Source organism: Jaculus jaculus, chromosome 13, assembly GCF_020740685.1.
Source record: "Jaculus jaculus isolate mJacJac1 chromosome 13, mJacJac1.mat.Y.cur, whole genome shotgun sequence".
Taxonomy (NCBI): Eukaryota; Metazoa; Chordata; class Mammalia; order Rodentia; family Dipodidae; genus Jaculus; species Jaculus jaculus.
Genome location: NC_059114.1, coordinates 72,284,680 through 72,309,079, shown reverse-complemented (window position 1 = coordinate 72,309,079; position 24,400 = coordinate 72,284,680). Strand labels below are relative to the sequence as shown.

The following is a 24,400-nucleotide window of genomic DNA, read 5'->3' as shown; positions in this document are numbered from 1 at the left end:
TTGTGGAAGAATGCTCTTAATTTTGAAGATTCGAGGTCAGAGTCAAGAATTTTCTTGCAGATATTCTATTCACTTTTTTTTTTTTTACCTAAATAATCACTAATACTTTTAATTTGCTCTTTAGAAGCAAGTGGCTTTTGTCCCTCCATGCATAGAAACGACAAAAAAAAAAAAAAAAAAAAAGATGGTTTAAGTTTTCTGAGAATTTCACAGTTAGGAAAGCTTTACACTGTGTGCCTCTGCATTAGTTACTCTTCTGAAATGGAAAAAAATGAGCATTTCTGAGAATTCACCATCTCTTTACTCCATCAGTCTTATCTTCCTATCTGTAAAATTGGAGTTGCCCATGAGGAGCCTGTGAATTCTCTTGACGCCAAGACTGTAGGAATTATGAGAATAGATTAGAGGGTGATGCGAGTTGAAGAGAAAGACTTGATAAAGAAAAAGCTGAGGGCTGGGGAGATGGCTTAGCGGTTAAGCGCTTGCCTGTGAAGCCTAAGGACCCTGGTTCGAGGCTCGGTTCCCCAGGTCCCACATTAGCCACATGCACAAGGGGGTGCATGCGTCTGGAGTTCGTTTGCAGAGGCTGGAAGCCCTGGTGCACCCATTCTCTCTCTCTCTCCCTCTATCTGTCTTTCTTTCTGTGTCTGTCACTCTGAAATAAATAAAAATTAAAAAAAAAAGAAAAAGCTGAATTGTAAGCACTGAGGACAGATTCATTCATTCACTTATTCAACTAACAAAACAGATATGCATATCAAGTTGAGGTGAAGGCTCTAAATGAGCTTAATATAATCCCAGTTTAAAGAAAGAAGGAAGGAAAGAGAGGATGGGGTAGGTAAAGTGCTTGCTGTGCAAACATAAAGACCTTAAGCTGTTCCTTAGAGCTCATGTATATACTTAAGTAGAACAACAGATTAATGGGGGTGAAAAGGCCTAAGTGAGGTCAGAGGAAGAGACTGAGTAAAGGAAAGGTGGAGGGAGGGCTAATCAAAATCTAAGAGGATATAAACAAGTCATATGGAAAACTACTTTTTTGGACATTAGAACACTCAGGAGCCATAGATTGTTACTAGAAAATTTTCAGTACCAGGGATGGGATACCTTCCAGTGAGTTGTTGGCCAGGGAGGTCCCTGATGTCCCAAAACATTACATGCCATTGCCAAGGCCCTTGGTTTTCCACCAGGAATAGATGGTAAGACCTTACTGCTGAAGATGCCACATACTCGGGCTACAAGGTCACTGAGAAATCCTGCTATAGCTGAGCTGAAAACCACCTCCATGTAGTCCAGCTGACAGAAAGCTGGGAAAAGCCATGCTGCATGCAGTTCAATGGGAGAGAGAAATCACTAGTGAAGTTATTCAACAGTGAACACTACAAGCCTTATATTTTGCCTGCCAGGCCAAATGAGCCAATGAGTGCAATAGTGGCATGTCTGTTATGGGGAAAACCAACTGCCCTCTAATTTAACTGGAGGCCCTCTCCATAGGAGGGAATACATCCCTGATATAGAAAACTTCCAAGGGGGGTAGTCATGATCCCTAGGGGTGTAACGTCTGCTAGTGTCTGGCTAAAAGTATATACTATGCTCATCAAACTGCCCAGTAATCACTTCTCTTAATGTCCATTCCCATATATTAATGCTACTCTCGCTTTTGGTTAGAAAAGTTTCTCTTTTCAGATGGCAGTGACCTTGGGATGACTCAGAAGGCACCATGGTGCTGGAGGAGAACTGACAGAGGAGTGTTAAACACTGAAATATCCCTGGCACACCTTCCGAGGTTCAATGTCCATTGCAGAAGAGGTGGAAAGAATGTAAGGCCTAAAGAAGGGTAGGACTCCTTATAACGTGCTCCTCCAGACAAAAATGTCCTGGATATTCATGACCTCACATTGCCTGACACTACCTACGCAAGACCATCATAATAGGAAGAAAAGATCATGACTTTAAAATAAAAGAGAGACTGATTGAGAGAAGGAGGGGATATGATAGAGAGTGGCATTTCAAAGGGGAAAGTGGGAGGGGGGAAAGGAGGGAATTACCATGGGATATTGTTTACAATTATGGAAGTTGTCAATTAAAAATGAAAGCTGGGGTACTGGAGAGATGGCTTAGTGGTTAAGCACTTGCCTGTGAAGCCTAAAGACCCTGGTTCGAGGCTTAGTTCCCCAGGACTCAGATGCACAAGGGGGTGCATGCATCTGGAGTTTGTTTACAGTGGCTGGAGGCCCTGGCTTGCCCATTCTCTCTCTCTCTCTTTCTTTCTGCCTCTTTCTCTCTCTGTCCCTCTCAAATAAATAAAATTAAACAAAAAAGTTTTTAAAAAATAAAAAAAAGAGAGCTGGGTATGGTGGCTCATGCTTGTGTTCCCCTGAGTGCTGGGGAGATAGAGACAGGTGGATTCCTGGGGCTCACTGGCCAGTCAGTATAGCCTCCTTGGCAAGCTCTAGCAACCCTCAAGGTTGTTCTCTGACCTTCACATACATGTGCACATGTATTCATGTGTGCCAACATACATGCATATACACAAAAGAAGGAAAAACACAGAAGGAAGGGAACTAATAAGGGAGGGGGGAATAGAGACAGACAGCAAGCAAGTAGAAAAATAATTAGTAAGTGAACTAAATCTAAATAATCCTTGAAACATTTTCTTTTTGTCTTACAACTGCTCTCAATAAACAAAGCCTTAAAATGATCATTATAGTCATAATTGATGATGCAAATAAATTAAAATGCTCTATTTTTTTCAGTTTTTTGAGGTAGGATTTCACTCTAGCTCAGGCTGACCTGGAATTCAGTATGTAGTATCAGGGTGGCCTTGAACTCATGGTGATTCTCCTACCTCTGTCTCCAGAGTGCTGGGATTAAAGGTGTGTGCCACCATGCCTGGCAAAATGCTCTATTTTTATTGGCTAGAAAAATTTAAAATGAGCTATTTTGATGGCTGAGTGCATCTTTAGATAAACAGGTAAAATAGCCTTTGTTTTAAGGATGATGTAAGTAAACAATGCTGATCAATAAGGCTTTTCTTAGGTTTTTAGAAATTGTGTGCATACATATATACACGTGTGTGTGTGTGTGTGTGTGTATGGTGGAGGAAGGTTTGGGTTAAGGAAGCTGGTATATTTCTGAATTGGTACTTTTATTATTTTTATTGTTTTAACTGACTTGATATTGGGTTTTTAGACTAAACACTGATAATAACGTTTTTTTTCATCCAATTCACCCATTTCCACTTCATTTCACATAACTTAGGTTATCTAAGACATTAAAATGGAATTCAATTTGGAGAACAATACCACTGATACAATAAATGCCAAGTGGGTAACTGCATTTAATTTTCCAGCTGCTTAATTTTCAGGGTTCTGCTGTGGACAAATCACTTAAACTTTGCCTTCTTTCCTCAAAATCATGATATTAAAATAGAGAAACTTTAAGGCAAGGTAAGCGAAAGAAATTATTCCTTTTGAGCTTTTGGGAGTTCTTAAGAAAATCCTTTTTGTAAGAATGAAGGCTTTTCTAACATCTATGGCAAGTTTTCAGTGGAGAGTATTTATCAAGGTTTCTTCACTCTAAAAAAAAAAGAAAGGCTACGAAATACTTGAAAATTGCACAATGTACACAGGTTGTAGTAAAATGCTAATTATGTCCCATTTCTCTTGAGTGTCTTGAGAAATTAAAAAAAAAAAAGTCACACCTGACACTTAGGCAAGGCATTGGGTTAGGCAAGGAAGAATTTGCTATCTATCCACCTAGGAGTTCAGGCTGTGGCAGATTGAGGTGTCTCTTCCCATGAAGATCTGTTGAAGCTGTGTTGGGTGGGAAGAGTAGCTGTGAGGAAAAGGACTGCTGTGAGGGGAAGTGTTTTCTCATTGGCTCTCCCTGCACTGGAGCTGAGCTGGCTCTTGTAAGACTGGAGAGTAGATTCCTTATTTTTCCTGAATTGTTCTACAGTGGCAGAGGAAGAGCGCCTTCTCATTGCACTGCTCTACCAACTCCCTGAGGAGAACTCTAATAGTCCCGTTTTTCTGCCCCACTGTGAGCGTTATGAGCAAAATGACAGGTGATGTCATGTATCTACCTCTCACCAGCAAAGATGCTAATGAGGTGGTTCCTCCCAGAAGTCATGGCTGTTGCTGTCTACCTTTCTCTGGTCTGTCTTCATGCTCCACTACTCACTGTCCTGTGTAATTACTTCAGCCTCCCTGCATTCTTCCATCTCCTTCCAAACACACCCTTTTGCTGAAGTAAAATGCAGACAGTAGCTGTTCCTCATAAGCACAAGCTCCTTCTGATTTTTCAGCTGGTGGAAGCTCCCTGGGACACATTTTGGAGTGAGACTTCTCTGAGATAAGCCTAATGTACAGACGGGAGTCCTGACATTCAGGCAAATTTTATTTTATTTCAGTTTTTTAAAATGCCCTGGGAAACGTCTTACTTGGAAATGGGCATGATTTACCACCCATGTGCTCTGCCAGATACCCATCCTTTGTGAGAGATAATGTAAGCACGTCAGAGAAGTGGCACATTATCTACCTGAATATTGTATGACTCCTGAAGCCTTGAGTAATTATAAGAAGGATGTGTCTCAAAGACATTTTCTACTCCATATACTGAAAAAAGAGTTGTTTCTGTTCCTCTGTATGCACCTTTAGACCAAAATTCACATAGATAAATATATGAAACATATACCTATAAAGACAGTTAAGTCTGAATAGTTTATGTATTTGAATATCACATACTAAATATTGTAGGTATTATAGAAAGGTTATGACAGTTATTTTGCACATCTGGAATCACTAGAAACATGATGATCTTCCTAACTACTGTAGTTCTTCTTGTTTTATTTTTCTTTTCCTTTCTTTCTTTCTTTCTTTTCTTTTCTTTTCTTTTCTTTTCTTTTCTTTTCTTTTCTTTTCTTTTCTGTTCTGGTTTTCTGAGGTAGAGTCTTGCTCTAGTCCAGGCTGCCTGGAATTCACTATGTAGTCTCAGGGTGGCCTCAAACTCACGGCAATCCTCCTACTTCTGCCTCCCAAGTGCTGGGATTAAAGTCCTGCTCCACCATGCCTGGCTCATGTTTTATTTTGCTATTTTCTCTTTCTTTCTCTTTTTGACATACTCACTTGCCTACTGTCTCACCTCTGGGATACACAATGACAGCAGGACAGCAGCATTGCTTGCCCATTATGCCCATGACTGAAATACTAGGGCATGACTAGAGATGCTCATATACTTTGTGTATTTTACACATATCAGCTCACAAAAAGTATGTGATCATCAGACACTATCTTAGGATGAAATGTTGGAAAATGGTGTTTCAAGAAAATGGGCCTAGAAAACAAGCAGGGGTCAGTATCCTAATATCTGGCAGGTAGACTTCAGACCAACATTAGTTAGGAAAGATAAGGAAGGTCACTTTATATTGATTATATGTATGTATGTATGTATACAGCCAACATCATACTAAATGGAGAAAAACTTGAAGCTTTTCCACTAAAATCAGGAACAAGACAAGGAGATCCACTGTCTCCACTTTTATTTAATATAATACTGGAAGTATTAGCCATAGCAATAAGGCAAGAGACACACATAAAAGGGATACAAATTGGAAAGGAAGAGATCAAGTTATTATTTGCAGATGCCGTGATTCTATACATAAAGGACCCTAAAGGCTCTACCAGCAAACCGTTAGAACTGATAAACATGGCCATGTAGCAGGTTACAAAAATGCCAAAAGTACTCATTGGAGAAAAGACAGCCTCTTCAGCAAATGGTGCTGGGGAAACTGGATATGTATCTGTAGGATGAAAATAGATCCTTATCTCTCTCCATACATAAGAATTAAATGCAAATGGATCAAAGACCTTAATATCAGACTGGAAACTCTGAAACTGCTAGAGAAAAAAGTAGGGGAAGCCCTGCAACATATTGGTCTTGGCAAAGAGTTTCTGAATATAACCCCAATGGCTCAGGAAATAAAACCACAGATCAACTGCTGGGACCTCATGAAATTACAAAGCTTTTGTACAGCAAAGGACACTGTGAATAGAACAAAGAGGTAACCTACAGAATGGGAGAACATATTTTTCAGCTATACATGTGACAGAGGATTAATATCTAGGATATTCAAAGAACTCAAAAAATTAAATAATAAGAAATCAAGCAACCCAATTAAAAAATGGGCTATGGTACTAAATAGAGAGTTTTCAAAAGAAGAAATACAGATGGCATATAAACATCTAAAAATATATTCAACATCCCTAATCATCAGGGAAATGCAGATTAAAACAACATTGAGATTCCATCTCACTCCTGTCAGATTGGCTACCATCATGAAAACAAATGACCATTAATGTTGGTGAGGATGCCATAAAAGAGGAATCCTTCTACACTGTTGGTGGGAATCTAATCTGGCCCAGCCATTGTGGAAATCAGTGTGGAGGTTCCTAAAATTACATCTACCATATGACCCAGCTATACCACTCTTAGGCATATGTCCTAAGGACTTGTCTCACTACCTTAGAGATACTTGCTCAACCATGTTTATTGCCACTCTATTCACAATAGCTAGGAAATGGAACCAGCCTAGATGTCCCTCAACTGATGAAAGGATAATGAAGATGTGTCACATTTATACAATGGAGTTCAACTCAGCAGTAAAGAAAAATGAAATTTGCAGGAAGATGGATGGATCTGGAAAGAATTATACTTAGTGAGGTAACCCAGGTCCCAAAAGCCAAACGTCACATGTTCTTTCTCATATGTGCATCCTAGCTGCAAATGACTGGACTTCTATGTGAGTAGGAATGAGACTCAGTAGCAGAGGCCAGTAAGCAGAGTCCAGAAAGGAAATATAAAGGGACTAGAAAGGGAGGGAGTAGGAGACTTAATAGGATGGTATTGTATATATGTAAGTAGAAGAACAGATTAATGGGGTTGAGAAGGCCTAAGTGAGGTCAGGGGAAGAGATTGAATAAGGAAAGGTGGATGGAGGGCTAATCAAAATCTAAGAGGATATAAATAAGTCATATGGAAACCTACTTCTCTGGACAATGGAACACTCAGAAGTCATAGATTGTTACTAGAAAAATTTCAGTGCCAGAGATAGGATACCTTCCTGTAAATTGTTGGCTAGGGAGGTCCATGATATTCCCAAAACATTACAGGCCATTTCCAAGGCTCTTGATTTCCCACCAGGAATAGATAGTAAGAACCTATTGCTGAAGACTCCACATACTTGGGCAGCAAGATCACTGAGAGATCCTGCTTGATCTGAGCTGAAAACCTTCTCCATGTGGACCAGCTGACAGAAAGCTGGAAAGAGCTACATTGCATGCAATTCAATGGGAGAGAGAGAAATAGCCAGTGAAGATACTCAACAGTAGACACTGCAAGCTTTATATTTGGCCAGCCAGGCCAAATGAACCAATGGGTGCAATAGTGGCATGTCTGTTATGGGGGAAACCAGCTGCTCTCTAACTGGACTACAGGCCTGATCTGTGGCAGAAATACATCCCTGATACTGAAAACCTACAACAGGGGTAGTTATGAGCTAGGGGTATAATGTCTGCTGGTGTCTGGCTAAATATATAAGTATACTATGCTCACTAAACTGCTGGGTAAGCACTTCTCTTAATGTTCATACTCATATATGAATGCTACTCTCACTTTTGGTTAGAGAAACTTCTCTTTTCAGATGGCAGTGACCTTGGGATGATTCAGAAGGCACCACAGTGCTGAGAAGAAGTGACAGAGGAGTGCTCAGCACTGAAATATTCTATCACACCTTCCAAGGCTCAGGGTCCATTGCAGAAAAGCTAGTGGAAAGAATGTAAGAGCCAAAGGAAGGATAGGATTCCTTACAATGTGCTCTTCCACACAAAATGGCCTGGATATCCATGACCTCACAGTGCCTGACACCACCTACATAAGACCATCATAATAGGAGGAAAAGACCACGGCATCAAAATAAAAGAGAGACTGATTGAGAGGGGGAGGTGATATGATGGGGAGTGGAGTTTCAAAGGGGAAAGTGGGGGAGGAGGGTGGGAATTATCATGAGATATTGTTTATAATTATGGAAGTTGTCAATAAATTAAATGAAATAAATTAACAAAAGCATGTGATCAGTATTGTATTTGAATGAACACAAACAGATATATATACACATGCATGCCTAAATGTGCACAGATAGACATATAGGCTCCAAAGGTTTTTGAAAGACCAGGGGAAGGGTGAGGCATTAATGCCTGTGCAGCAAGGGTTTGCAAGATGACTTCTCTTTAATTTCCATGGTAGAATTATGTGTCAGAGTTCCAATGAGTTGATCAAGACCTCTCAGTAGTAATGTGTACAAAAGAAAGACTCAATATCATATTTTATTGTTATTTATTTATTAGAGAGAGAGAGAGAGAGAGAGAGAGAGGGAGACAGACAGACAGAATGGGCACACCAAGGCCTATAGCCATTGCAAATGAACTCTAGATGCATGCACCATCTGGCTCATGTAGGTACTGGGGAATCAAGCCTGGGTCCTTAGGCTTCATAGCCAAGTACCTCAACTAATAAGCCATCTCTCCAGCCCCTCAATATCATTAGTCATCAGGGAGATGACTAGGAGATATTTACTCACCACAATCAAAATGGCTAGCATTAAAAGGTCAAATACTAAGTGGAATTGTTGAGAAGGTAGAGAAAAGAGAGCTCTTATAGACTGTTTTTGAGAATTTAAATCAGTATCATTATTATGGAAAATACTATAGACACCTCAAAAAACTGTATATTTATGTACTACATAATCTAAATACCCAGCTTCTTGGTACGTATTCAAAGGAAATGAAATCAGCATTCCAAGGAGAAATCTGCATGCCCATGTTACTTTTGTCACTGTTTACTGTAGCCAAGACATGGGATTAACTGAAGTGTTATATGGCTAAAGAAATGGAAAGTCTGGTGTGGTGGCACATGCCTTTAATCCCAGCACTCTGGAGGCAGCGGTAGGATGATCGCTGTGAGTTCAAGGCCACTCTGAGTCTACATAGTGAATTCCAGGTCAGCCTGGACTAGAGTGAGACCCTACCTCGAAAAGCAAAAACAACAGCAACAACAACAACAACAAAAAACAAACAAACAACAACAACAACAAAAAAAAACCCACCACCACCAACAAAAAGAAATGGAAAGAATGGACACAGAAAGGTGGTATATATACACAACAAAATGATATTCAGCCATAAGATGAACAAATATCCCACCATTTGCAACAAAATGGTTGAAGCTGGAGGATGTTAAGTGAAATATGTTACATCCAGAAAAATAATAATTTTCTTCATAGGTGAAAATTAAAACAGTTTAAGTTAAAGAAGGAAAGACTAGAATAGCTATCACTAAAGGCTCACGGGGGGGGGGGGGGGGGCTGGGAATTTAGCTCAGTGGATGAGTGCTTGCCTAGCAAGCACAAGGCCCTGGGTTCAGTTTTCAGTACCAGGAAAAAAAGAGAAAGGCTCACAAGGAAGAGCAGAAAGCTAAAGGGCACCAAAGTAGTCAATCAGAGAAACCGTTTTGTTCTACAGCATGATGATGGGGACACTGGAATTTACAATAACTTATTATATGCTTTCTCAGGAACTGGAAGAGAGGTGAGCATGGACTCCAACCGCCCCCCCCACCAAAAAAAAAGATAAAGGAGAGGGAAATGCTAATCATTCTGATCTGCTCACAATATATTATTGCACATAACAAATTATCACATTGCACTCCATAAGTATGTATAATTACTGTGACAACAAAAACGAAATGACACGTTTCTGGGGAAGACTTGCCATCAACAGTCTTACATAGCTGTGGTCCCCGCGTGCTGTGCTGCTGATGTGCCATGCCAATGTGCCCACTGGTGCCATAGCTTTTCATTAAATCTGAGGCCCACTACTCAACAAGAGATAAGTCACATATAGTCTTCTAGAATTCTAAATCTGGTCAAATCCTGTGGCTGAGGTGGTCCACCTAGTGGGGAAATACCCTCTAAGGTTCAGGGAACATGCTGGAAGAAGGGGTGGAAAGAATGTAAGAGGTGGAGTGTTGTGAAATGTTATCTTCTGGGCATGACGTGTCAATTGCACTTTTGAGCTCTCACAGATGTGATTACCTGCACATGTGCACACACATCCACACACATACATACATATGCATATGCCATATGCACAAACATGCCATACATACACTAAACATTACTAAACTGAACATTTATAGAACATAAAAAGAACAAAAGCAAGACATGCATAATATGAGAAAAAAGTGATGACATTAAATAGAAAAGAAACTAGTTAGAAAGAAGGGGTTCAGTGGAGGGGGGCATGGGAAAGGAACAAAGAAGGGTGGTAGGAGGGGATTATTGTTAGGGTACATTGTGTGTAAGAGTGGAAGTTCTCTATCTATCTATCTATCTATCTATCTATCTATCTATCTATCATTTTAAAATACAAGTTCTCTAGGCACCATGCCTCAGCTGATACCACCATTAGCCCAGCTCTTCCACCCTCAAAGTTTGGATTAGGAGAAGGGAAGAGGAAGCCTGGAAGGCATTTTCTCTTGCCTTGTCAAGATTTTTTTTTTCCCCCCAAGGTAGTGCCCTACTCCAGCCCAGGCTACTTGAAACTCACTCTAGTCACAGGATGGTCTTGAACTCTTACCTCTGTTTCCCAAGTGCTGGGATTAAAGTCCTGTGCCACCATGCCAAGCAACAATAGATTTTACATTCAGCAGCTCCTTTTTACTGGGCATAAGACTTTCACTGTAATTTTAATACTTTCTGAGAAAATGAACTTAAGCGATTTTCTGCCCTCCCCCCACCAAAAAAAAAAAAAAAAAAAAAAAAAAAAAAAAAGTCCATGACTGAGGGAAAAGAGTAACAGGATTGGGAGAGGTTGGGTTAATCAGGGTGTGATAGAACCAGTGAGTATAGAATCACACACACATGGCTTTGAACCCGAAGTTTGTATTCACATGTTACTGTTTTTGATTTCTTCTTCTTCTTCTTCTTTTTTTTGAGGTAGGGTCTCACACTAGCACAGACTGACCTGGAATTGACTATGTTGTCTCAGGGTGCCCTTGAACTTATGGCGACCCTACCTTTGCCTCCCAAGTGCTGGAATTAAAGGTACATGCCACCACACCCGGCTCTCTGTTTTTGATTTCTTTTGTTATTTGTCTCCTCACCTGCACCATAATATAATGGTACTCACTGGAAAGTTTGATGAAAGTAAATAATTTATATAAAGCATAAGGCATGCATTGAGTTTTACAAAATTAAAATTATGCATGTGTATGAGAGGGTAGAGGGAAGTAACAAAGAAAGAATGAGAGAGAGGGAGAGAGACAGAAAGAGAGGAGGGGGTGGAGGAAGAAACAAGATAAAATTGGTCATGATGGGGAATGGAAAAGCATCCTCAATATAAGATCCCATTATGGCATATAAATATATAGACAGATGGCTACTTAAACTCGGATTTTTCACAAAGAAAATAGCAGGGGATGGTGGCACACACCTTTAACCCAAGCATTAGGGAGGCAGAGTAGGAGGATCATAGTGAATTCAAGGCCATCCTGAGAGTACATAGTTAATTCCAGGTCAGCCTGGGCTAGAGTAAGATCTTACTTAAAAAAAAAAAAAAAAAAAAAGGCAAAAGGTGGTGGGATCTCAAGGAAACAAGATCTATGTTAAATCACCAGCATGTAGAATATAACTCATGAGTTCCCATCCCCCATATCTAGCTACCCCAGGTCTCCTCACATTTCCTGGTCCTGCTGTAGGGAGAGGAGAGTATGAACAGAAGCTTGGGCTTAGTTAGTTTAGTCCTGGCTTTATTAACCCTGGGTAAATCATTATACTTCAGAGTCTCCTCGACTCAGGGTAGTGGGGACCTTGTCGTCTATAAATATAGTAGAAACATGTGAGGATACTTTGTGCCTTTTAAGATAGTAATCTCCAGACATGCATATATTGAACCTAATATTTTATTTAGAATTATTTTGTTTTGACTTCTTCTGCCTATTGCTTTAACTTTGACTTTGTGTATAGTTAGGTTGCATTGTCCATGACTTTCACTTGGAAATAAATGGGGGTTCATTATAAAATATTGGCTATGAAAATTGGATCAGATAGGGCAAGAACCAATTACTATGTCATAGGTATAACTCTTAAGACCCCAAGGTCCCATCCAGATGTAATGTTCTCAAATCCAAGGCATCAGGCTCCAGGGTTTAGCATGTCCCCTTTTGCTAATCTTCTACTTATCAATGTCCCCTCATTTCCACTCACGTTTCAGGAATGGGCACATCTTAGGGATCCTGGGAGGGTAGATCTCCAGTTGGAAATTTTTCGGCAAATGTCTCCAGGCTAGAGCCATCTCTCTCAGTCAGGAAGCAAACTCCAAAATCCTGGAGAAGCAGGCCAGTGGGTGGATGGGTGCCAACTGCTCACTGATCAGCTGGACTTTGAGATTAGGTGGGGGTGGAGGGTCTAGAAAGGGAGTTGTGGACTGGCGACTGTAAATAGCTTCAAGCAAGGACCAGAGCCTGGAATCACTTTCAACAGTGCTTTAAGGGGGTGAGAAAGGGAGTGGTGGGGAAGGAGGGTATCAAAGGAGAGCAGAAGGAGAAATAGGGGAGGAGACAGGGAAAAGAAGATGAGATAGAAATCAAGGAGAAGGGAACAGAGGAAGGGGACTAGATTTATTAGTCGTGTATTCCATCATGAGCTCATCAAGGTGAGCTTCTCTCTGCAGAAGGGCAACTGAAAGTGTGCATTATGGTTTGGATATAAAATGTCCACCACAGGCTTTTGTGTTCCAACACTTAGTTCTCAACTTGTGGCCTTGTTATGTGAGGTTGTGGACATGGGATCTATCAGCAGATTTAGGGCTATAAAGGTGGAGCTTGAGGGTAGAAGGCAGATATTGCTTCTAATCCAACCCCTGTTATTCCTGATCATGCCATGTAGCAAGCAGCTGCTATAGACCCAACTGACCCAGCTGTCATGCCTTTCTTATTATGATGAACCATACCTTCCCAACCATGAGTCAAAATGTATCTCCCCCTCCCTAAGTTGCTTCTGAAGGTGTTCTGTGACAGTGGCAAGAAGAAGTAACTAATACAGAAACTTGATACCAAGTAGTGGAATCATTGCAAGCAATCTGACCACATGGTTTATAGGCCATTGGAACTGGTTTGTGGGATGAATATGGAAGTGTTTGGAGCTATGGGCTAGATAAGCCCTACTATGCTATAAACAGGGATTAATTATGGTATGAATTCAGCAGACCATAATGCTGCCAGAAATGTACATGGTAAAAATTTGGTTCATGAGTGTGGTGACTTAAATCAGATGACCCCATAAACTTAATATATTCTGAATGCTTATTACTCATCTGGTGGTAATTTGGGAGGTGGAGGCTTGGTGAAGGAAGTGTCACTGGGGGGTGGACTTACGGTTAATTATCCCCTAGCTTGTTAGTGCTTGTTCAGTTCATTCTCTTGCTGGTATTCTCCACCTACTGTGGCAGAGGTGATGTCCAGCATTTGACCATGCCATGTTTTTGCCTGCCATCATGAAGCTTCCCCTTGAGCCAACATAAAACCTTTCCTCCCACTATGTACATTTGGTCAAGTGTATTCTCTCAGCAATAAGAAGATAACTGCAACAATGAGGTTTCTGGGGAGATTACATTGGAAATTATCTAGAGAATATGCAGCTATGTTCTGACAAAGAACCTGGATTTCTTCTGCATGTGTCCTGAAAATTTGGGTGAGGCTGCTTTAAAAATAAATGGTCTGTTTTGTTTGTTTTCAAGAGCACAGCAGTGAGGCTGTGGCATAGTTATTGCTCACTGGTTTAGCGGGATTCACAGTCAGAATTCTGAGAAGAAAGCAGAGCAAAAAGATGTGAAAAATAAACAATTTGAAGTGGAAAGGGGCATGAGTTTAAAGTTGCAGACAAAGCAGCTCTGGAATGTGGCTGTCTACAGTGACAATTGCTAAAGAGATCAATGCAATGAGAAAGAAAACTTGTACTCTGCCCTGGGATGTAAAAATGGCATCTTGAGGTACCTTACCCTTTGAAGGCTTCAGGTAACCCTACTCCAAAAGCACCACCTAGGGAAATGCATTTCCTGTATGCGTGGGGCAGGCATTGTGAGAGGCATTGTGAGCTGAGATCCACAGGAACTAGGCTTCATCTAGAGCTGGTTCAGTCTTTCTTTGCTCTGTTCCCATTCCTCCATTGTGGAATGGGAATGTTTACTATTATACATTTGAAGCATTTTAACTGCATGTTCAATATTATAAGGGATCATTGTTAAGAGATTGCCTGAGGGTTCAAGAGGTGGCTTAGTAGTTAAAGTGTTTGCCTGCAAAACCAAAGGAGCTTGGTTCGATTCCCCAGGACCCAAGTAAGCCAGATGCACAAGTGGTGCATGTGTCTGGAGTTCGTTTGCAGTGGCTAGAGGCTCTGGTGCACTCATTATCTCTCTCTCTATCTTTCTCTCTCTCCCTGTTTCTCATAAAATAAACAAATAAAAATAAAATATTAACAAAAAGAGATTGCCTGAATCTCAGAAGAAAGTTTCAGCTTTCTAACAGTCTTTCGAAATTAGACTGGATATATTTTGTTTTATGAGATGATCAGGAGCCTTATGGTGACCAGGGGTGGAACATTACGGTTTGCATGTGAAATGTCCCCAGATGCTCACATGGTTGAACACTTGGTACCTAGATGGTAGTTATGTTTTGGGATTTTGGAGCTATGTGGGGGCCTAGCTTGCAGACAAGACCATAGGGGTGGAGCTTGTGTGCTAGTAGGCCAACTCTGCTTCTAGCCTGAACCCTCTGCCACCTGGCCTACACCACTTATCAAGCAGCTGCCCCACAGTCTCACTGCCATGGACCAAGCATGTCCAGTCGCTATGATGAACTGAAGCCTCTGAAACCATGAGTCAAAATTGATCCTTCTTCCCTAAAGTTGCTTCTGTCATAGCGATGCATTGAGAATCAAATTCAGGCCCTTGGTGCATGCAAGGTAAAGGCTGTCCAATTTGGCTTCATTCTTGGCCCTGGTGAATTTTTAATTCGTGTAAACATGTGAAATAAATATTTGTCTTTATTTTATTCCCACTCAGAGCCACATTTTAATCATTCAATCAGTTTTATGAGACCTTATGTTCCAGGTTTCCAACACTTAAAAAATGAGAGCCAATGTGTTTTTCATGTCAGAACCCAATGGAAACAGTGATTAAAATAGTTAAAATTATGGAGAACAAAGAGGTAGGGTGGACAGACATCAATAATCTTGAAGAAAGTGTTTGGAAATTTTCCTCCATTCTTGTACTCCTTTTTATTTTTAAAGGTTCTTTTGAGGTAGGGTCTTACTGTCATCCAGACTGACCTAGAATTCACTATGTAGGTCTCAGGCTGGCCTTGAACTCATGGTGATACACTTACCTCTGCCCTCTCGAGTACTGTGACTAAAGGCATGTGTCACCACGCCCTGCCGTTCTTGAACTCTTGATGAGAATTCAGTGAGAGACACATACAGAGAGAAACAATATTGTGTCAAGCAAGAAAATCTTTATTAAGTACAAAAGTTGCACCTGCCTGGGCATGAGTGGACCAACCTGAAAGAGAGAGGGCAATGGGTCCATGACCTGGAATGTCAGTATTTTATCTACCTTGTCCTTTCTACCTTATGCCATCTTTTCTCTTATTTGCAGGTTTAGCATATTTTCCTTTCTCCACATGTTTTCTCAGAATTGGTTTGAACTAGAAATGGTATCTTCTTGAGCCTTATTCAAGATCTTGTGCTTGGTCCCACAGCCATCTGCTCAACACATCATCCTACTGTTTCAAGACACAGCCATTCTACTACTCGGGAGAGAATCGTTATCACAAAAGCCCATGCCAGAGCCTCTTATGAAGCTGCAGAGTCAGGCCAGCTTCAGCTGTGAGAACTGTCTTGTGTTTACTTCTCTTACCCTGCCATTAATTACTTACTTCTACTTAACAAAAGGCTGCTTGGTTTGTCAGAGGCTTCAACAAAACCCAAGAAATGACCACTATATCCCAAATGCCCACAGGAGGCAAAGGGCACTAGATAAACACAGAAACTATTACAAATACAATGTGACCTGTTCTCTTTTGCTAGAATCCCAAATTCCAGATCATTTTCTCTGAGGGCTCTAGCAGGGAGCAACCATGGTATGCAGCAGATCAACTGCTTCAGGAGTGAGTCATGCCAGTGACAGACGTGGATACCAGCCTCTCCTTTGGGTATGGTCTGCATGCTGTTAGTATGTAGGGAGGAAATGTGAGTCTCTGAGGTATGTCTTATGATCTTCAGCTCTACTGCTGTCATCACTTTTGCTTTTGTGAACACTATACATTGCAGACTCTTGAGTAGTTATATTTTTTTCCCCCTGCCACCAGCGATGTCTCAGAGTTGGAAGGGAAGCAGTACATTGTGAATAAATTCTGGAGAGGAAGTGAGTAATTATGACTTTATTTAAGAGGGAAAATTATTCTGGTGATCATAAAAATGTGTTTTCTGGAGCAAACAAGCAAGCAGAGACACACTAAAATGGAGAAGAGCATAAAGGAGAAAGGGAAGACGGTGACAGACCAGAGGTGTGCACTAATTGATAGCAGCTCTGAGCAACACAGCTTGGGTGGTTGAAGAGCTGTTACCCTTTGTGGTGGGTGATGACAGAAGAGCACTGCAGTTTTGGTAACAAATAGAATCATAAGGAAAAAGAACATTTTGAGAGCAGAACAAAGGGAGGAGGGTGGAGGACTGCAATGGGTAAAAACCAGTTACCGGGACAAGGGCCGAGGGTACAGAAATGTCAAGAGCCTCAAGAACAAAAAAACACACTGTTAATTTCCCTTGTGAACAGGCAGAATTTTATAAACCAAGAAGAGGTGGGGGAGAGAAAGAGAGAGAGGGACTGATTTTCACTACATAGAACTGGAAGCTAAAGAAACAAAAGAAAAGAAAATAAAAGAAAGAATCAATGAATTAAGAGAGAAAGAAAAAAAGAAAAACAGATCTAATATCAGAGGCTTTCCAGAATGGGAATAAAAGAGAGAGAGAGAGAGAGAGAGAGAGAGAGAGAGAGAGAGAGAGAGAGAGAGAGAGAAGAAGAAGAAGAAGAAGAAGAAGAAGAAGGAGGAGTAGGAGGAGGAGGAGGAGGGGGAGGAGAGGGCGGGAGGGAGGGGGAGATTAGTTGAAATTCAGATTCACCACATGGAACTAGAAACAGTAGCATGGCAAAAGGCAGAGGCTGAGACAAAAGAAAGCATGCGTGACCCAGAGAACACAATTAACACTGGTTTCAGTACTAAGTAGATTTCCTTCTAACCAGGCAGGAGTCCTGGAGGCTGCATAGTATATCAGCACTGGGGAAGTTTCCTCCTGTTCCCAGTATTTGGTCACGGTGCAGTGGTGGGGAGCCATTTTGAGAGGCTCATATTTGAGTCTGCAGCTTCAGGAGGCAACCTTCCCTGCATTGTCTTGTTTCTGCAATCGTCCAGGAAGGGCCAGGCACTGATCCACCTTGTGTTTGCTTGGAGAACCAGTCTAATTACAGGAAAAAGACTGAGTCAGAACCATGGAGAGGTCCTTGCAGCAGGAAACCAGTGGGAGTCACAGGGCAGAGGGGCAGAGAGCAGAGTGTTTTATTACTGGGTCCATCAATGGGTGATGCTGGCCACCAGGGCTTCATGAAGGGAGATGAGTGACTGTGGGCTGGTTACTGGTGGGAGCTAAGCTTCCCGAAAGCTAGAGACTCAGAACGTGGAGTATGGCTTCCCTGCTCTAGGACCAGACATTTGAAAGTGACAGAGACTAGACCAAGTTGGCTGAAAGCCTGTAGTCCATCCCATCCTGTTCTTAGAGGCAAGTACACAAGAGTAACTACAGCTGGCTTGGTCCATAAATCATACGCAGATGTGCAAATCCCAATGCAGAAACACAAGACATAGGAGAAAGCAGTGCAACGTAACTCCTTCAGAAAGTTAACAGTCCTACAGTCACCGATTCTAATAATAGAAAAGTGGGTGAAATTCTAGCAAAAATTTCAGAGGGATGATTATAAGAATTATCAACAAATTGAGGGCTGGAGGAATGGCTTAGCAGTTAAGGCATTTTCCTGCAAAGCCAAAGGACCCAGGTTTGATTCCCCAGGACCCATGTTATCCAGATGCACAAGGGGGTGCACACATCTGGAGTTCATTTGCAGTGGCTGGAGGCCCTGGCATGCCCATCCTCTCTCTCTCTCCCTCCCACTTTCTCTGTAAAATAAATAAATAAAAATAAATAAAATATATTACAAAGTGAAAGAGGACATAAATAAACACCCAAATGAATTAACAGAGAATACAAATAAACAACAATGAAATAAGGAAGACAATTCAGAATAGGAAGGAATCCATTAAAGAGAAATTCTATACACAGTGTACTTGAAATTCTGGAAGTGAAAAGATGAATAAATTAGGTAAACTCAGTTGAAACCTCACTAACAGACTGGACCAAGTGAAAGACAGACTATTTGGAATTTATATAAGGTAGACAAATTAAAACATTTAATAATAAAAAGTAATAAAGTACAAACAGAACACATAACACTTCTGGGACATGATTAAGAAGCCAAACTCATGACTCATGGGAAGAGATAGGAGAAGAAGGAGAGGAGACCAGGTTCAAATAAAGAAATGGAAAACATACTCAATAAAATAATAAAAGCAAATTTCCCATGTGTTGGAAAAGAGATGGGCATGTAGGAATGTAGGATCAAGAAACTTTGAGAATCCCAAACACAAGGCATTTGTGTGGCTTGGCACTCGCTTTTTCAGCTTTCAGTGTTTTTCCTTTTTACATATTCTTGGTGTTTTAATTATTATAGGATACGGTGGGGGGGCGTACTCTCCTAGCCATGTCTTTTTTTTTTTTGTTTTGTTTTTTTGTTTTTTTGAGGTTGGGTCTCACTCTAGCCCAGGCTAACCTGGAATTCATTATGGAGCCTCAGGGTGGCCTTGAACTCATGGCAATCCTCCTACCTCTGCCTCCCGAGTGCTGGGATTAAAGGAGTGTGCCACCACGCCCAGCCCTAGCCATGTCTTTTTAAGGATCTCAAGGCATCTCACAAACATTTTTAATCCCAGCACTCAGGAGGCTGAGTTAGAGGATTGCTGTGAGTTCTAGGCCACCGTGAGACTATATAGTGAATTCCAGGTCAGTCTGAGTGAGACCCTACTTTGAAAAACAAACAAACAAACAAACAAAAACTAAAAAAATAAACACCATGAGGATATACATTGGACTACATCTTATTAGAAGAGTAGATAAGCAAATGAGGATTAGGAAGGAATCCAATATTACAGCATATTAAATAACAGGATTAGTACAGATCTTTTGGGTATAACTCTGTATGTTAATGGTTTCCACTCCAATTAAAAGACACAGATTGGTGCATTTGGGGTTGAAAGTTAAGACCCAATTGCTTGCTGTTTGCAAGAAGTGTGCATCCCTGGCAAAGACACAGTATGAAAGTGAAAGGATAAAAAAACCTGAAAGACAACAGGATTATTATACTCATATTTAACAAAGCAGACTTTAGAACAAAATTATCCAGATGCAATAAAGAAAATCACTGTATATGGATAAAGAGAACAATCTATCAAGGTGGTATAATAGTTATAAACATGTGCAAACCAATTTTCTGCACACCCAGTTCTTACTGGCTATAAAGGTACACAGATATTGTAATTACAAGACAACTAAACTAAGTATAGTTAATATGGTAATGATAGTAGGCCATGTTAATACCCCACTCTCACAAATAGATAGGTCATACAGACAAAAAAGTTAATGAAATATTAGGGTTAAATGAAACTGTAGATCAAATAGAGTTGACAGATATCTGCAGAATATTAAATTCAGCAGATTCAGAATATATATATATTCTTCTTGTCCTGTGGAGCTCTATTCAGAATAGATTTTATTTAGGGGCATAAAGCAAATTTGAACAAATTCATGAAAATGTCAAATCTGTATATATGTGTGTGTATATATATATATATATATATATATATATATATATATATATATATATATATATGTTATTTAGTAACTGCCTATGGTCAATAATGTAGCTCTTCATGCAAAAGAAAGATCTGAGCTATCATCTCAAATTCTCTCATGATATTCGGTTATATATTTTATTTAATTTTGGAAAACTCTTGCCCACTGTCTAAGTCCATGCAGACTCTTTTTTTTTTTAATGTTTAATAATAGCTGTTTAATAAACAATGGTGTTTTAGCTCAAGGGCAATGCCTCTTGCATAATAACCATGGAAATAATTAATTGCTGTAAGAGAGGGAATAAACAAGACAACAGGCGGCCTCGCCATGACAACAAAATCTGGAACCTTATTTACTCTGGTGACAGCGAGATTCGACAGGATCTGAGCTACCCCGCTCAAGTTATTCTTTTGTGCTGAAGTCCATCAAATCCCTTTAGTGAGTACAGAATATTGTGAGGTGACCCATGTGCAAACTCTTCCTGAGGAATTTTTTATGTGTGCAAATCTGCAGCCCAACACAAAGTGTGGCAGACAGAGGGGAGTGGCAGCTGGTCATGTCTGAGCACTGGGGTGTGTGTGTGTGTGTGTGTGTGTGTGTGTGTGTGCGCGCGCGTGTGCAATGTTTGGCCAAGGGCATCCAGTCCTCTGCAATCTCACCTCCACATAAATTACCTTCATCCTAGCAAGAGAGACAAGAACTGCTCAAGGGACCAGAAAAAGCAACTTTCCCACTAAATTAAAGTATGCCCACTTCTTACAACCACTGTGCCTGCCTAAGAGCCATTAGGGTAAGGGCCACACTACCACGTTTTGTTTTCTGTCCCACAGAAAACAAAGCAGTAATGACACCTGTCAGGATGGGATGTGGCTGTGACAACAGAGGCCATGAGCTGTAGAACCTCTGCTGAAGCGTAGGGCTTGCCTGCAATGCATGTGACCTCTCTTTGAATAATTACCATGCATTTACTTTGGTGTGCCATTATTTCAAGCTTACTGCCCTGACATTAGTTTTTAAGAGCCTACTTTTAGGCACATATACCGACTGGCTACTTTCACCAAATCAGCTGTGTGCTCACTAACCAGACACTTCACCGGCATGAAGAAAGATGAGGGCTTTTCAATGATCTAATACAAAACCACCCTCAGCTGCAGGGGAAAAGCTGCATTCTGCACAGCAAGACCACAAGCAGTCTGAGAAGGAAATACTTTTTTTTGGCAATACAAGATGGGCAAGGGGGCAAATTTTACTTTCTCACACTTGCAAACTCACAATTCTGTCAAGAATTTCAATTAATAAGCAAAACCAATTTCATCTTCAGTAAACTTTCCAAACTGCAGTGTGCCTTAAGGGCCAGGACACTCAACCACCGGGACACACGGAGGCCAAACACACTTCTCCATACGCCCTCCCATAATGACTTGGTGGTACCAGACTTGACTCTTGGTCACTGCAAAAACTGGAAGGAACTATATTTTGCATATTTTCTTTTGTCTAATGTTTGCTAATATAAAAAGAATACAAACCATTTTTTCCATTAGCTTAATAATGTGGAACCAACCCACAATTTTGATGTCCATTTGCTTCAGAGCAAAAAACCAAAACAAAAAACCCCCTCTAAGTAAAATTTGAGCTTCATGATAAAATGGAATTCTTCCTCAACACTACAGCAAATAAACTTCACAGAGCCCTGCATGTCCTTACAGTAACTCAGGGTTCAGCAAGACAGTAACCCAAGATGCTCAGAGTGAAACAAGCTCCTCCCTTCCTTCTCCCCAAACTCCACCAAATGTGGTTGATGAGTACTTGAAAGAACAAATCTGACCACCTTTATTTCACAATGCAGACTCTTATAATAAAGACTAAGTAATTTATAAAACAGAAATGTAATGCTAATTTCTGAAGACTAGGAAATCCAATAGAAGGTTCCACCAGATTTTATTTCCAACTGAAGGCTTGTTTTGCACACATGGCTACTTTTATGTATCCTTTAATCTCCTGAGAACATTTTTGTAAGGGTACTAACTTCACTTAGAAGAACTCCACAATTTAATTATCTTTCCATACCCCACCTTTATAAACTATCATGTTGGTGGTTAGAAATTCAGCATATAAATTTTAGGGAGGTGACATGGATATGTAGGCTACAGCAGCCGATATTATTTTAGGTATCTCATCTACTCTGTTCTTTCTGCTCCTTCCGATACTTCAGTTCTAACAGATTGTATCTTTTGAAATCATCCTATGGTTTGGGGAGTTTTTGTTATGTTGATTTTCTCCCTCCCTTTTTTTTTCTAGCTGTATTTTAGCTTGAGAAATTTTTGTTGACAAGCTTAAATTCACTGATTGACTTCTTCAGATGAATACTACCTTCCAAAGAGCTCATGAAAGGGACTACTCATTTCTGTTGTAGTATTTCTGATTGCTAGTACTTATTTATTTTTTCCTAGAGTTTTTTAATATGATTATAGTACTTACCTGGTATTACATGTGTACTTTTTCATTAGAGTCTTTATTATATTAATTGCAACTGTGTAAAATGTTCTGATAATTATAATACTTACAAAATATCTGTGTTTCTTATGATCATTTTGTTTTCAGAAAGTGTTATCCCTAACATTTTAGCCTCCCTTTATTTATTTATTTATTTTGATGAAAGCTGGGCATAATATACCACATAGAGGATCTGAGAAAAATGACCTTCAGTATGAGATTTTGTATTAAACTAGGGAGTTGGGCTCAGTATAATGTTTTATATAGCATAAGATACTCAAGTGTCAAAAGTGCTCTAGGGATTTTGTTTTATTTGATTTGCCTTCGAGGCAGGGTAGTATTATGTAGGCTGAATTTAATTCATATAATAATCCTTGTGCCTCGGCCTCCCAGGTACTGAGGAGTATCTTTGTTTTTGTATTTCCTGTTGTGGCCAACTTTCCCTAAGAGCTTGTTCTTAATTAGAATTGGGTGGCAAAATTTTTGTCTGTAAACATCATTATTATATTATGGTCATAACATCTTCTGATAAGATCTCAGTATTTGTAGTGGTTCTATGTCCCTAAGACTGCAACCTTTGCAGTTGTGTTTGTAGTAGTAGTGTGTGTGTGTGTGTGTGTGTGTATGAATGACACAAATTGAACCAATAAGACAAACATTCCTTTCTCCCTTTCCTAGCTCCAATCTATTTCCTGGAAGCTGCTTTTTTTTTTTTTTTTTTCTATTGACTGTGTTCATTGTATTTTTTTTTTTTTTCTATCTTAATTGAGACAGAACAGTAAAGGAGGCTGGAGCAGAAAGCATGCTGTTCCCAAGGCAGGGCTCTAGAGTCATTTCCTTTGGAGTAGAGATCCTTGCAGAAGGATTTAATGAACAATGATAATTTCTCTCCTTTCCGGTATGAGCAACAAGGGGGATCTTAACTTTTACCACCTAGTGATGTTTCTGTAGGCAAAGTACATAAAAGTTTGGGGATCCCTCTGACTGTGGCAGCCAGAGACTTATTCATTCTTATGAATACCACTCACTTATCCTAGTCTGACACACTGTTCATTTTTTCCTTATTATTATTTTTTAGTTGGTAAACAAAGAATGGGTTTCATTATTTACTCCCTGACGTATCATTTGTTCACGTACTCCCACTATCCTTCCTTGTTGCCCCTTCCCCTCCTGCTTGTCCCCTTTCTCCCCAAATAGTTTTCTTTCTGCTTCATATCTAGATCTGCATATGAGAGAACACCACAGAGGACTCATTAAGCATCATTTAAAAATGAATGTGATAAGCAGGGTGTGGCGGCACAGGCACTTGGGAGGCAGAGGTAGGGGATCACTGTGAGTTCAAGAACACCCTGAGATGACATAGTTAATTCCAGGTCAGCCAGGACCAAAGTGAGACCCTACCTCAAAACACAAAACAAACCAAAACAACAACAACAAAAAGAATGTGATAACATCTGCCAGGACCAGGAGGGACTGCAGAGGAAGTGGCAATATGAATACTGCTCTTACAGCTAGCAGACTCCATGATCAACCCAGACCTATTAAAACAGAAATTCAGATGCTACAGAGAACTCAACACTACATCAGAGCGCCAAAAGACTTGCCATGGCTCAGGGAACACTGAGGAAGAGGGGGTGGAAAGATGGGAAGAGCTGCAGAATGGGTATGAATACGCTGAGACATAGTTCCCCGCTTCCCCACAGGGACTGACTGAGGCCTTCATGACTTTCCCTAGTGAATACCATAACACCTCTGACGAGGGTCTCCAGGGTCATAGGA

At 40.4% G+C, this 24,400-nt stretch overlaps 2 protein-coding genes across 2 annotated transcripts in view; both read right to left on the bottom strand.

Moving 5' to 3' along the window:
* Window positions 1-12,480, bottom strand: part of Agxt2 (alanine--glyoxylate aminotransferase 2) — a 53,279-nt gene extending 40,799 nt beyond the window's left edge. Inside the window, exon 1 of the mRNA XM_045132855.1 lies at window positions 12,320-12,480. Coding sequence (XP_044988790.1) covers window positions 12,320-12,407 — 88 coding nt within the window. The 5' untranslated portion in view covers window positions 12,408-12,480. The remainder of the gene's footprint in view (window positions 1-12,319) is intronic.
* A 4,788-nt stretch (window positions 12,481-17,268) lies between these two features.
* The window catches only part of Prlr (prolactin receptor), a 200,061-nt gene continuing 192,929 nt past the window's right edge, over window positions 17,269-24,400 (bottom strand). The window contains exon 9 of the mRNA XM_045133037.1: window positions 17,269-17,626. Within this exon, the coding sequence (XP_044988972.1) occupies window positions 17,534-17,626 (93 nt within the window). The 3' untranslated portion in view covers window positions 17,269-17,533. The remainder of the gene's footprint in view (window positions 17,627-24,400) is intronic.